Source organism: Rhinopithecus bieti, unplaced genomic scaffold (genome assembly GCF_001698545.2).
Source record: "Rhinopithecus bieti isolate Rb0 unplaced genomic scaffold, ASM169854v2 scaffold_26426, whole genome shotgun sequence".
NCBI lineage: Eukaryota > Metazoa > Chordata > Mammalia > Primates > Cercopithecidae > Rhinopithecus > Rhinopithecus bieti.
In genome coordinates this window covers 1,253,071-1,267,753 of record NW_016811945.1, presented here as the reverse complement: position 1 = coordinate 1,267,753, position 14,683 = coordinate 1,253,071, and the positions used below count along the sequence as shown (strand labels likewise).

The 14,683-nt window shown below is 54.9% G+C and overlaps 1 protein-coding gene across 1 annotated transcript in view; it reads left to right on the top strand.

The window, feature by feature from the left end:
- The window catches only part of LOC108544331 (uncharacterized), a 5,011-nt gene extending 1,888 nt beyond the window's left edge, over positions 1-3,123 (top strand). Inside the window, exons 2-4 of the mRNA XM_017895398.1 lie at positions 1,020-1,346; positions 1,956-2,305; positions 3,033-3,123. Of these exons, the coding sequence (XP_017750887.1) occupies positions 1,020-1,346; positions 1,956-2,305; positions 3,033-3,091 (736 nt within the window). The 3' untranslated portion in view covers positions 3,092-3,123. The remainder of the gene's footprint in view (positions 1-1,019; positions 1,347-1,955; positions 2,306-3,032) is intronic.
- The last annotated feature ends 11,560 nt before the right edge of the window (positions 3,124-14,683 follow it).

Here is a 14,683-nt window from a genome sequence, read left to right as displayed (position 1 = left end):
TTTTTTTGTGAGACGGAGTCTCGCTCTGTCACCCAGGCTGGAGTGCAGTGGCCGGATCTCAGCTCACTGCAAGCTCCGCCTCCCAGGTTCACGCCATTCTCCTGCCTCAGCCTCCCGAGTAGCTGGGACTACAAGCACCCGCCACCTCGCCCGGCTAGTTTTTTATATTTTTTAGTAGAGACGGGGTTTCACCGGGTTAGCCAGGATGGTCTCGATCTCCTGACCTTGTGATCCGCCCGTCTCGGCCTCCCAAAGTGCTGGGATTACAGGCTTGAGCCACCGCACCCGGCCGAAGCTGTGCATTTTTGATGACCCCTCAGACTCCTGTCTTCCTCCAGAAGCAAATGTGGGGGAGGGGCCCCGTTGAGTAGAGCACATCCTAATTCTGTTCTTCCCACTGTCCCAGAAGGTTTGGAGGGCTCCTGCTTCCTTCTCCCCATGTGGCCTAGGCTCCCCTTACACCTACCATAGTCAGCTGAGGGCTCAGGGTCTTTGTCCCCCGACTGTGAGTATAAAGCTTAGTTTGCCTCTGAAGGGGTCACTTTCTTACTTAGAGAAAACAGACGGCAGCCTCTGTCTTTGCACATAATGAGTGCCTAATACATGTTAGTTAAACAAACACTGCCCTATTGCTCCCTGCTCCCAGAAGGCTTGGCTGAAGCAGCCTGGGACACCCCTGCCCCTTCTGTCTTCTCCCAAGCCAGCCCATCTGGTCCTAGGCTGCTTCCTCTTTCCTGGGAAAAGGCCCCAGGCTTCCCTGGCAGGGACAGAATAGGGTTCCGGTGAGTCAGGGCAACGGGAAGCCACAGCTCTTAGATCCCTGGAAGCCAAGCAAGACCTGGAATGGAGAGCGGAGCGGAGGCCCTCAGGACTTTGGCCCTAAGCCTGGGGGAGGGCCAGAGGGGGGTGGGGTGTGGGAGCAGCTGTGTGGGCAGGGGCCAAGATGAATGAGCTACTCCTGGAGCGGTCACTGGAAATAGGAGGAGTGGCCACAGGCAGTGACGCTGGGACCAGGGCAGGAGGCCTGTAAACAAGGAAGCCACCTGGGGGAGACGCAGGGCGGTCACTGGTCCTGGGGAGCAGGTGCTTCCTGAGGCCCGCCCTGGAGAGGGCCCTGGGGGCCGCCCGGCCGAGTCCGCAGCAGGCGCTAGGAGGCGCCGTCTACCGGCTTCCAGAGCCCACCGCTCCCTACCCTGGCTCCCGGGGGTGTGGCCGCCGGAGGGTGTGCCGGCCCAGAGTCCCAGGCCCTGCCGGCCCGGCCTCTCCCTCCCTTCTGTCACCGCAGCCGACCGGCCAAGGGCACCAGCCCTGGAGAGGGCTCGGGGCTCAGCCTGGCCTGCTCTGCTGTGAGCTCATTCCCCGAGTCCACCAGTTCTAGTTCCTGCCCCTCCCCCAAAGGCTCGGGTCGCAGGCTGGGGCCTGGCACCCACCCCAAAGTTTGGGAGGGGGCTCCGAGGCCATCAGGCTCCAGGCCGCCTTTGGCTCTGCCCCCTGGCGCCAGGGAAACAAAGGTTAGGGGCCCAGAGGGAGTTATCTGGCCCCATCCCCACCGGGTGGGGGGGGACAAGAGGGGCGCAGTTCCCCTCCACTCCCCAGCCGTACTGATTCTTCGAGACACTTTCACAGGCGGAAATTCCCAGAGGTCAGAGGAGGGAAACGGTTAATTCCTTTTATTCAATGGGTTCCCCCCTACACGCCTCCCCCCAACTTCCTCCCTCCACTTCCCGCCCCCCCCGTGTGAACAGGAAGTGGAGAGGAAAAGGCTCTGAGCGGAGCAGCTGGGAGCAGGAGGCAGGAGTGGGCGGCGGGCTTGGTGCCAGCCCTGCCCCTCATGCTTAGTTGCCGGAGGGCCAGGCCAACTGCGGCCTGGGAAAGAACCTGCAGCCCCGCTGGCGAGTGACAGTTGAGCCGGGAAACAGCAATGTCCATGCCCCCTTTCCTTAACCTGCTCCCAGGTTACAGGCTGCTGTCCTCAGGGTGCCAGACATCTTCTGCTCAAGAGCCAGCTGCCCTGGCCACCGCAACCCCACCTCCACCACCAGGCTGGGCATCCCGAGGCTGGCAGGCATCTCTTCAGGCAGCCGCCAGTCCTGGCACTGGCTCCCTCACTCAGCCCCTTGGCCCTGCCAGCCCTTTGAAGCTCATGCAGTGCTTCCTGTTTGGGGCGGGCGATGCCAGGGCCCCTCCCCCACCATTGTTCTGAAGAGACCACAGGTCCATCTGTTGCCCCATGGTGGGGCCCCTAGGCAGTGCCACACGGGAGCAGCACCACAAAGGACCCTGCTGGCAGCTTTGCTTATGTGGGGTGAGACTGGGCCCTGTAGCAGGTTGAGGGTGAATGGTGGTCAGAGGCAGGCCTGGGGCGGGCAGTGGGACAGGATGCTAGAAAGTTCTGGTGTTTGGGCAGCTGGAGCCCTCAGCTTTTTCCTCCGCCTGGAGCATGGAGATGATATTCAGGGAGCCATGCATGCTGAAGCCACCAGGAGAGGGCCACCATTCTCATGCCTGGATTCCCAAAAGGAAAACTGAGGCAGAGGGGCAAACTTTGGTCTAGGATGGCCAATAAAAGGGCCACAAAATAGGGTTGTCATTTCAAGGGGATTGGCCCCTCTCCGAATGCCCGGTAATTGGGTGCTTTCCTCTCCCTGAGCAGCTTTACCGTGGCTCAGCTTTCACCTTGAACCAGCCCTTACTGAGCCGTCAGAAACCATACTGTGAGGTCAGGAGAGGTTGCACGGCCTTAGTTTGGTGGCCAGCAACCCATGTCCACTGAGAATAAGCTTGGGCAGAGAAAAGGGAAAGGGGCACTGGTCTGGCCCCCAGGAAGGTGGCTGCTGCTTCTGGTTCCCAGGCTGTTGTGACCAAAGGTCTGTTTGTGTTTGCCAGGTGCAGAGGCAGGTGCCTGCAGCTCCCCTTCCCTCCATGGCATGATCTCCCAGTTCTGACCCTTGACCTGCTCCCTCCCGGCATCCCCATAGGGCTGGAAGGTGAACCCCACTTCCCTCACCAGGTCCTCTGATTTCTCTTCCCAGGCCAGGACCTAAACTGTTCACAACTCCCAGCAGGCCAGAGCTGCAGAGACCTCAGATAGAGACTGTAAAGTGCTGTGGAAGCCTTGTTCAAATAAAAACATTCATGAATGTCCAGTATTTGAAATTGATATGCTGAGGTTCTCCAATGGAAACTGGGCTGGAGGCACCCACACCCCTGTTCACTCAGCCTGTTCTCCTCTCCTATCTCAATCTCTCTCTCTCTCTTTTTTTTTTTTTTAATAGAAATAACACCTTGCTGTATTGCCTAGGCTGGTGTGCATTGGCATGATCATAGGTCACTGCAGCCTTGAATTCCTGGGCTCAAGTGATCCTCCCACCCCAGGCTCCTGAGTAGCAAGGACTATAGATGCCACACCTGGCTAATTTTTATTTTTATTTTTTGTAGTGACGGGGGGTCTTGCTAGGTTGCCCAGGCTGGTCTTGAACTCCTGACTTCAAGCAGTCCTCCCACCTCAGCCTCCTAAAGTGTTGGGATTACAGGCGTGAGCCACTGTGCCTGGCCCCCTATCCCAATATCTATAAGATGCCAGGATGCCCAGTAACCCAATTTGAAAGACACCGTGCTGCTGATCCCACCTCCTGACTTTACAGCTGCTGAATTGCAGAAGACAAATTGGTAGCTAACAGGAGGCTCCATCCTGGATCCTGCCCCTGTCCATGAGATTCAGCCTTGATTAATGGTGTTCCCATGCTGGTTGTGAGCAGGGCATCATCCTAGGTCCTTCTTTATACTTGTTTTCCATCTCCAGCCAAAATGGGTTGAACTGAGGAACAAGGACATACTCTGTAAAAGGGCAAGTGCAAGTCTCTGCTCTGCCCCTACTGGCCATCAGGCTAATCAAGCCCTTAGAACCTCAATTTCTTCTCCTGTAAAATGGGAATAACTGTTACAGACCTGGAAAGGCTCTTGCGAGGCTGAAATGAGAGCGGTGCCGCCCATCTGTCAAGGTAGCCCAGGGCCTGGCGCCCAAGCAGCCCCAGGCACTTGCCCTCTTCCTTTCTACTCTGTGTCTCCTTTCTGTAGGCGTGGGACCCTGAGACCTGTCCCAGCACTTCCCTCACAAGGCCCTCTGACTTCTTCACATATCAGCGTGGGATTGGAAGAAAGAAGCTTGCTTGAGTAGGTTTTTCTGGTTTCTTGATGAATGGCAATTCTAATGAAAAGAGGTTCAGGATGAGAATGAGAGGAAGCCCACAGGCATGTAGAATATGGCCACAGGTGGGACAAGAGTGCTTCCTTGGGATGGGGGCTTGGTTCCCTGAAGGAAAGGAGACAGGGCACTACTCCAGCGCCAGGAGTCTCATAGGACAGGCCGAGGGGGCTGGGCAGACACCATGCTGGCTGCTGATCAGGCATGACTCCTCTGCCAGCCTGCCCTTGCAGGCCAGCCCAGAACTTGCACAACAGTCGGCCTGGCTGGCACTCTCCCGGGAGCTTCAGGAAGTCCCCCTTGTCCTCCCCTTGACCTTTGACCCCTTGGGCCTGCTGCCGACCAGACCAGAGTACGAGGCAGATGTTCTCTCTTTTACCTTCTGTTCCTGGTCTTTCCCTCTAAGGCTGGAACTCAGAGATACCTCAAACCCCCACCTTCCAGCTCATCCTTCCCCAGGCTCTCAGCACGGACCAGCTGGAGCCTCCACGGGGCCGCTCTCCACGTGAGCCATTGTGGATCCTTGGCCACAGCCAGCAGGACACATGCAAGTACCCCGACTCCAGACATCCTCACAGGTGTCCTGCCCGACTACCTCCCTGTCCCAGGCCCCAGCAGGTGAAGCAGGAACAGCAGACAGAGCCTCCTTCCCTCCCCGGCATCCTCTGAACAGCCGAAGTTGGAAGAACCCTAGATATGGTTCCACATTAAACTATGCACGCCTCGTGGCACTCAGTTTCACAATCAGATAACTCCCTCTGGTTTTCTAGTGGAATTTTTGCTTTTATTTTATAGGGTTTCTTGGCTTCTTTTTTTTTTTTTAAGCAATCAGTCTAAATTTGTCATCACACATCCCCCATTTCCGCCCCTAAGGGCCTCCTTTTCATCCCCTGGAATCTGGAAACCATATGTGTGGCAGAAACCCCCCAGCATCCCCACTGCACCCTGGCCCAGCCTGGCCTCCACAGGGACAACCGTGTTAGCTGGGGAAGAGTCTACACTCCACACTGGGGCTAGAAAGGGAGTTTCTCTTTGGACCTTCCCAGCTCAAGCCATGGAGAAGCCGTGTGGTCTAGTGGTTAGGGCTAGAACAGATGGGTTCTGTTCCTGGCAATCTCTTTGACTAACACCAGAAGCCTGGGAAAGTCCCCTTAACACCTAAGGGACTCAGTTTCCCCACCATCTGAGGGGCTCAGAGTTTCACCAGCTAGCTCTTCTCCTACCTGCCTTGGTGGAAAGAGTTTTGATCTGGAATTTCTGCTATGTCACTTACCAGCTGCTTGACCTTGACAAATTGCTTAACCTTTCTGAACCTCAATTTCCTCATCTATAAATTAGAGACGATTATTGTACCTACCACCTACCTGGCTATTGTTGGGATTAAATAAGAAAACATATTCTCAAGGGCCTCGCACCAGACGTACTGTGAAAGCTCAAGAAGCAGGCGTTGTGATTGTTAACAATAAGTAGAAAGGCACAAAGAGGTGGGAGTGTGTTCTCACGAGTCTGCCCTGAGCCAGACCTGTCTGCCCCTGCCTCTCCTGCTCTGGCTGCCTGGTCCAGACCTTCCCCGGGCCTCCTCTGCTCTGGAAGGCAAGGATGCATTACCAGTCATTGTGGGTCAGTGCTGAGTCCCGGCTGCTCGTCCCTGTCTCCATGACGACCCCAGCCCCTCCCCTCCTTCCTTCCTCAAGAGCTTTCTGTTTACTGTAAACAGCTGCCCCAGCTCAGCCCTAGCTGATCCCCCCACACCCAGGGCCAGCCAGACCCTCTCTGAACCCGGCCTGGGCTGGTGTGAAGGTTCGCACACTGTTTCCTGGGCTCCACAAGGCCTCAGACAAACTCTGTGTTTCCACCTTGCCTGGCTGGGAGGGGAGAGGAGGAGGGGAGGGGCCTGTTACCTCAGACCAGGGCAGCCAGGGCCTCAGAGACAAGGAACAGATGGGGCGTAATGGAGGAGGACCACACCAAGAGAGTTTGGTGGAGACATCTCTGGCTTGGCCTTAGACTGACCCGGGTTCAAATCCTGGCCTAGATTTGCTCACTGCATGACCTCAGGCTGGTCACGTAACTTCTCTAAGCTTCATTCAATTTATCGATTTGTAAAATGGAGACAATAATACCTCCCTCAGAGGGTTGGCTGCTGGGCAGATTGGTAATAATGCAGGTAAAACCCCTGGCTCAGGTCTTGACACATTGCTAGCCTACAATGATGGTGGCTGGACTATTATTTCACTTTTCACGTCCTCTCCTGCTCAGCAACCTTGCACAAATCCCTGCCTGTTCCTTGACCTGGCTTGTCTCAATCACACAAGGCTGCACATATATGTGCACAAAACACATATATATGTGTACACAGCAAACATACAAGCTGGGTAATGAAATGAAAACTCACAAGTGTATCTGAGGCACAGGAGACTCAACGAGAGCAGAGGAAGATTCTGTTTCCACAGGCCTGAACTGGGACATCCATGTGTGCCACCATCACCAGGGCACTATTGACTTCCTCCCTCTTCCTCCACTTGGCGTCCAGGATTGCACCCACTCTCCCTGCCCAGTGGAGCATAGTGCAAGGATACAGGGAATGCTCTATGGGATAGCTCCCCTTTCCTGTGGGCCAAGCTTTTAGGGCAAGATGGTCTGGGATGTGAGGCTCCTGGCTCCCAGCTCCTGATGGGTCCAAGTTGGCTCCCTTGACTCACCAGCATCCTTGAAAGTGCTGGCTAATTAACACTGCCTTGTGAGATGAGATTTAGACCTGCCATTTCTCTTACCACCAGGCCCGCCCAGCAGCCCTGGGGCAGAACCTGGGGTTAAGCAGGGGCATTCATCGATTTGAGTCATTCCCCACAAGCCCATGAGTAAGTATGGTGCTGGATTTCCAGACCCCTGTCCCCTCCCTGAGATCCTTGTTGGGGTCTTCCAGGGCTGAGTCTCTGTTGGTTGCAGGTACAGCCCTGGGGTTCTCTTGAGCAGGGCGTGGCGGCTGGAGGCTTTCAGGCCTAGCTAACTCCACTGCCCCACATGGTCTTGCCCACAACCGGGTCTAACTCCAGCGTTTTACATGGTCTTGCCCACAACCAGGTCTAACTCCAGCGTTTTACATGGTCTTGCCCACAACCGGGTCTAACTCCAGCGTTTGTGTGCTCATCCCAGCCTGGCTGCATGAGAAAGGAGAGGAGCCCCCAGTACTGAAGTCAGCCCCGCGGGTTGGGCTGGAAATTCCCCACTTCTTACCTTGGCCGCTTGAGGAAACAGCCTCCCGGCAGAGGGCCGCCTCCCGCCAGGGACTTTTCTCCTGGGGATGACATGGAATGCAGTGCAGCTGCAGGGACCCCAGCCTCACTGAGCCACACATCAACCAGCCTGAAGGGCAGGGGAGTATGTCGGTCACACAGGACCACTCTCTCCCTTGCAGGGAGCTTGGCAGCCAGGGTCCTAGAACCCATCTGAGACTTACGCAGACCTAAAGGGGGAACAGGGAGAAGGAGGCCATGTGGACCAGTGGTGGCCAGGAATGTCCAGACTGCTGTGTGGTTCTGTAGCTGGAGCTCACCAGCCCTTCCTCCACACTCCCTTTCCCCACCCCAGCACCCAGCCTGAAACTGGCTTCCTAGGATGGAAAGCCCTCACTGATCTTCCAGGATGGTGGTCTCCAGACTTTTTTTTTTTTTAAACAGATGGGGGGGTCTCACTATGTTGCCCGGGCTGGTCTTGAACTTGGGGCCTCGAGTAATTCTCCTGCCTTGGCCTCCCAAAGTGCTGAGATTACAGGCGTGAGCCACTGTGTCTGGCCTCCCAAACTTTTTTTATTGTGAATATTTATGCATACACTACAGTAAAAACACATATTAAATATTATTAAGTTTTATTTATTTATATATATTTTTGGAGACGGAATTTTGCTCTTGTTGCCCAGGCTAGAGTGCAGTGGCACGGTCTCAGCTCACTGCAACCTCTGCCTCCCAGGTTCAAGCATTTCTCCTGCTTCAGTCTCCCAAGTAACTGGGATTACAGGCGCCCGCCACCATGCCCAGCTAATTTTTTGTATTTTTAGTACAGACGGGGTTTCACCATGTTGGCCAGGCTGGACAGGCTGGTCTCAAACTCCTGAATTCGGGTGAATTCGGGTGATTCACCTGCTTCAGTCTCCCAAATTGTTTTTTAAGTAAAAAATAAATCAAAATAGAAATCATATTTCCTCCNCTTCTTTTTTTTTTTTTTAAGCAATCAGTCTAAATTTGTCATCACACATCCCCCATTTCCGCCCCTAAGGGCCTCCTTTTCATCCCCTGGAATCTGGAAACCATATGTGTGGCAGAAACCCCCCAGCATCCCCCACTGCACCCTGGCCCAGCCTGGCCTCCACAGGGACAACCGTGTTAGCTGGGGAAGAGTCTACACTCCACACTGGGGCTAGAAAGGGAGTTTCTCTTTGGACCTTCCCAGCTCAAGCCATGGAGAAGCCGTGTGGTCTAGTGGTTAGGGCTAGAACAGATGGGTTCTGTTCCTGGCAATCTCTTTGACTAACACCAGAAGCCTGGGAAAGTCCCCTTAACACCTAAGGGACTCAGTTTCCCCACCATCTGAGGGGCTCAGAGTTTCACCAGCTAGCTCTTCTCCTACCTGCCTTGGTGGAAAGAGTTTTTGATCTGGAATTTCTGCTATGTCACTTACCAGCTGCTTGACCTTGACAAATTGCTTAACCTTTCTGAACCTCAATTTCCTCATCTATAAATTAGAGACGATTATTGTACCTACCACCTACCTGGCTATTGTTGGGATTAAATAAGAAAACATATTCTCAAGGGCCTCGCACCAGACGTACTGTGAAAGCTCAAGAAGCAGGCGTTGTGATTGTTAACAATAAGTAGAAAGGCACAAAGAGGTGGGAGTGTGTTCTCACGAGTCTGCCCTGAGCCAGACCTGTCTGCCCCTGCCTCTCCTGCTCTGGCTGCCTGGTCCAGACCTTCCCCGGGCCTCCTCTGCTCTGGAAGGCAAGGATGCATTACCAGTCATTGTGGGTCAGTGCTGAGTCCCGGCTGCTCGTCCCTGTCTCCATGACGACCCCAGCCCCTCCCCTCCTTCCTTCCTCAAGAGCTTTCTGTTTACTGTAAACAGCTGCCCCAGCTCAGCCCTAGCTGATCCCCCCACACCCAGGGCCAGCCAGACCCTCTCTGAACCCGGCCTGGGCTGGTGTGAAGGTTCGCACACTGTTTCCTGGGCTCCACAAGGCCTCAGACAAACTCTGTGTTTCCACCTTGCCTGGCTGGGAGGGGAGAGGAGGAGGGGAGGGGCCTGTTACCTCAGACCAGGGCAGCCAGGGCCTCAGAGACAAGGAACAGATGGGGCGTAATGGAGGAGGACCACACCAAGAGAGTTTGGTGGAGACATCTCTGGCTTGGCCTTAGACTGACCCGGGTTCAAATCCTGGCCTAGATTTGCTCACTGCATGACCTCAGGCTGGTCACGTAACTTCTCTAAGCTTCATTCAATTTATCGATTTGTAAAATGGAGACAATAATACCTCCCTCAGAGGGTTGGCTGCTGGGCAGATTGGTAATAATGCAGGTAAAACCCCTGGCTCAGGTCTTGACACATTGCTAGCCTACAATGATGGTGGCTGGACTATTATTTCACTTTTCACGTCCTCTCCTGCTCAGCAACCTTGCACAAATCCCTGCCTGTTCCTTGACCTGGCTTGTCTCAATCACACAAGGCTGCACATATATGTGCACAAAACACATATATATGTGTACACAGCAAACATACAAGCTGGGTAATGAAATGAAAACTCACAAGTGTATCTGAGGCACAGGAGACTCAACGAGAGCAGAGGAAGATTCTGTTTCCACAGGCCTGAACTGGGACATCCATGTGTGCCACCATCACCAGGGCACTATTGACTTCCTCCCTCTTCCTCCACTTGGCGTCCAGGATTGCACCCACTCTCCCTGCCCAGTGGAGCATAGTGCAAGGATACAGGGAATGCTCTATGGGATAGCTCCCCTTTCCTGTGGGCCAAGCTTTTAGGGCAAGATGGTCTGGGATGTGAGGCTCCTGGCTCCCAGCTCCTGATGGGTCCAAGTTGGCTCCCTTGACTCACCAGCATCCTTGAAAGTGCTGGCTAATTAACACTGCCTTGTGAGATGAGATTTAGACCTGCCATTTCTCTTACCACCAGGCCCGCCCAGCAGCCCTGGGGCAGAACCTGGGGTTAAGCAGGGGCATTCATCGATTTGAGTCATTCCCCACAAGCCCATGAGTAAGTATGGTGCTGGATTTCCAGACCCCTGTCCCCTCCCTGAGATCCTTGTTGGGGTCTTCCAGGGCTGAGTCTCTGTTGGTTGCAGGTACAGCCCTGGGGTTCTCTTGAGCAGGGCGTGGCGGCTGGAGGCTTTCAGGCCTAGCTAACTCCACTGCCCCCACATGGTCTTGCCCACAACCGGGTCTAACTCCAGCGTTTTACATGGTCTTGCCCACAACCAGGTCTAACTCCAGCGTTTTACATGGTCTTGCCCACAACCGGGTCTAACTCCAGCGTTTGTGTGCTCATCCCAGCCTGGCTGCATGAGAAAGGAGAGGAGCCCCAGTACTGAAGTCAGCCCCGCGGGTTGGGCTGGAAATTCCCCACTTCTTACCTTGGCCGCTTGAGGAAACAGCCTCCCGGCAGAGGGCCGCCTCCCGCCAGGGACTTTTCTCCTGGGGATGACATGGAATGCAGTGCAGCTGCAGGGACCCCAGCCTCACTGAGCCACACATCAACCAGCCTGAAGGGCAGGGGAGTATGTCGGTCACACAGGACCACTCTCTCCCTTGCAGGGAGCTTGGCAGCCAGGGTCCTAGAACCCATCTGAGACTTACGCAGACCTAAAGGGGAACAGGGAGAAGGAGGCCATGTGGACCAGTGGTGGCCAGGAATGTCCAGACTGCTGTGTGGTTCTGTAGCTGGAGCTCACCAGCCCTTCCTCCACACTCCCTTTCCCCACCCCAGCACCCAGCCTGAAACTGGCTTCCTAGGATGGAAAGCCCTCACTGATCTTCCAGGATGGTGGTCTCCAGACTTTTTTTTTTTTTAAACAGATGGGGGGGTCTCACTATGTTGCCCGGGCTGGTCTTGAACTTGGGGCCTCGAGTAATTCTCCTGCCTTGGCCTCCCAAAGTGCTGAGATTACAGGCGTGAGCCACTGTGTCTGGCCTCCCAAACTTTTTTTATTGTGAATATTTATGCATACACTACAGTAAAACACATATTAAATATTATTAAGTTTTATTTATTTATATATATTTTGGAGACGGAATTTTGCTCTTGTTGCCCAGGCTAGAGTGCAGTGGCACGGTCTCAGCTCACTGCAACCTCTGCCTCCCAGGTTCAAGCATTTCTCCTGCTTCAGTCTCCCAAGTAACTGGGATTACAGGCGCCCGCCACCATGCCCAGCTAATTTTTTGTATTTTAGTACAGACGGGGTTTCACCATGTTGGCCAGGCTGGACAGGCTGGTCTCAAACTCCTGAATTCGGGTGAATTCGGGTGATTCACCTGCTTCAGTCTCCCAAATTGTTTTTTAAGTAAAAAATAAATCAAAATAGAAATCATATTTCCTCCCATCCCCCAACAAATGCCTCACTGGCCCCATACAGGCCACTGTGGAGCCCACCATGTGGATAGAGGAAGACAAGAGAGCCTCTCGGAGCAGACCATCACCCTACAAGTGGATCCAGGGCATGAGGGAGCGACTGATTTTCTTAATCTGTTGCCAACCACATTGAGTAACCCACATCTGAAGCCGTTCTATTTGTTGTTGTTAACTTGAAATGAAACTTGGTCATCTTAGGCAAGGCCCTGTTGCTGTGGTGGTGGTTGTGCTGCCAGTTCCTACCCCAAAGGCCCAGGCAGCCTGTCCCATCCTAGGACCACAGCACCCAATGTAGAAAGTGAGAGTTTATCGAGGAAGAACACCCAGCCTGTGTGTGTGTGTGTGTGTGAGTGTGTGTGCACATGTGTATGTGTGCGTGCACGTGCTGGCCCAGAGTGTGTCACTCTAGCAGAACCCGCCCGGTGAAGGCCTCTGCTTTCTGGTCTGCTCGTCTGGGAAGCCTCACTTGTGTCACACAGGTACTGAGACACCTGCATTAACCCTTCTGATGGAGTCATAGGAACCCCTGACATTGAATTAGAATCTTTCTCTCATCTACATCCTCTCCACACGGCTGTTTAGGTAGGTGAGGCAGGCATCAATTTGTCCATGGTGGCGGGCAGGGGGCGCCCACGGCACAGAGAGGTTCGGGAAATTGCCCAAAGTGACACCGTCTGGTGGAGCTGGGTCTCACGTGTGCTCACACCCTTCCTAGGTGTCTTTCCTCATGTTCTGCCATCCTGGTCCCACAGGGCTGCTTGACAGTTCAGAATTCTGGCCTGGGAAGAATCAGTTCCCAAGGACCCTGGGACCTCTCTCCTGTAGCTGGGAGGCAGCCTGCCCTTCTGCCCCACTAGAGAGAAGGCAGGCCCAGGACCCTCTCCCTGTCCTTAGACATGTGGGCCCGTGGGTAACAGTCTTCGCAGGAGCAGGGTCCCTGCTGGTAGAGGAGAGAAGCCTGACTTTTCTGCGAAGGCCAGAGTTGCCCCTGGCTCCAGCTCGCCTGACTGGATCTGGGGCCAGGGCTTCCTCCTTCATTCAAAAGCTCGGCCCTCTGAGGGTGGCAGGAGGGGAGGGTGAAGGGCTCAACCTCTAGCCCCTCCCCCCCTCACTGACAGCTGTAATCTGCTTGGGAAAATCTCTTTTTTTTTTCTGCACAGGAAAAAATATTAGTTGTCCCGATAACAAGGAAAACAAAATCTAGCGCAGGGCATCAGAGACTTCCTGAGGCGGGAAACAATGTCCAGTGGAGAGCTCAGTGGAGAAGGCCCGAGCCGGGAGGCCGAGGGGGAGCTGAGAGAGGACACTGGTCCAGTCCTATCCGGCCAGGGGGGAGGGGCATGACAGATCGAGGAACTCGGAAAAAAGATTTCCCCCCAAAACCTTGAAGTCTGGGCTGTTGAGCTATATCCGGGAAATGATTCAGGACCAGAGCATGTCCCTGCCTGGGGCCAGGCCCCATTGGCTCAGGTGCTCCGGGTCTACCTTCTTTCCCTCCCAGTCCCCAGCCTGCTCTCCCAGGTGCTACTCCAGGCCTGGGGGCCTGGAGAGTGAGGCAGTAGGGTCCCTTCGGAGGTGGTGGCTGAGGCCACAGGTGCCTCATAGGCAACCCACACCTCCTCCCACCCCTGGGGCATCTTGCTTTGTCTGCCCACAACTGCTTCCCTGGGTAACTTTCCACTAAGGGAAGGGGTCAAGAAGATGAGGACCTCTCCAAAGGCCTGGAGACTCTGGTCCCCTCCACCTCTACCAGGAGACTGTGGCAGTGGGCAGCGGTTCTAGGAGCTTGCCATGGGGGGGCTTATGAGGGAGGGCTCCAATCCCAACTGCCTAGCCGTGGATGCGGGGACACTGGGCTGTTGGGTCCAGTGGGCGTGGCCTCTGAGCACTGTGCGCCTCAGCGAAGGGACAGGAGGAGGAACAGGAGGCCCTGTGCTTCCAGGTAGCAGTACCCCTCAACCCTGGCTGCACACTGAGTCACTGGAGAGCTTTTGGAAAATACCAGTGCCTCCAAGGCCTCATCTCAGAACAGTTCTATCAGGGTGCCCACAGGAGCTAGTCAGGTGATCCTGTTGCATGGCCAGGGCAGAGAACTCCTGCTCAATGGCCCTGTAACCCTTTGGTCACTTTCTGGCTGGCCCCTTCCACCTCTGCCAGCAGAACTGGCCCCTCCGTTTCAGAGCCCCTCAGAGATGCCCACCTAGCCGGTGGCTGCCCGAGGTACCCACAGAGTTCCCTGCCCCAGCTGGAGGCCAGTTGTCCAATCCAATAGCAGGTTCTGGGTTACCCCCACTCCCTCCCTCTGCTCCTTCTCTTTCCCCCTGGGCAGTGATGCTGGGACCTTTGTTCTCAGCCAACAGGAGAGTGACCAGAAACCTACTCGCAGTTTAATTACAGTCCCACTCAGTGGCCATAGGCTGGCCACGGTCCTCATTCAGCCTGTAGCTAGGTCAGCCTGATGCAGCTCCTCCCCACGTCCCAGGGTCATGCCAGCTTTGTTCTCAGGAGGACCCGCTACTCCTTCCCCCCCAGTGCCCTCAGCCCTTGCTCTGCACAAGGCCCTTGGGGAGGTGCAGAGGGAGGCCCGGGCTCTGAACACAGAAGCTGGGACCTTACCCAAGCACGGGGGGCCCTGGCAGGGTGCTGATGCTATTGCTTACTGAATCGTGGGCTGACACAGCAAAATCCTTGAAGTCAGAGAGGTGATTTCTGGTCCATTTCTGATTGGTTACAAGCATGTACCAGTCACCTACTAAGCACTGGATCTGTGGGGGGATATGCAGAGGGAGAAAGTCATAGTTCCTGCTCTCCAAGGCCTTTTTTTTTTTTTTTTTTTTTTTTTT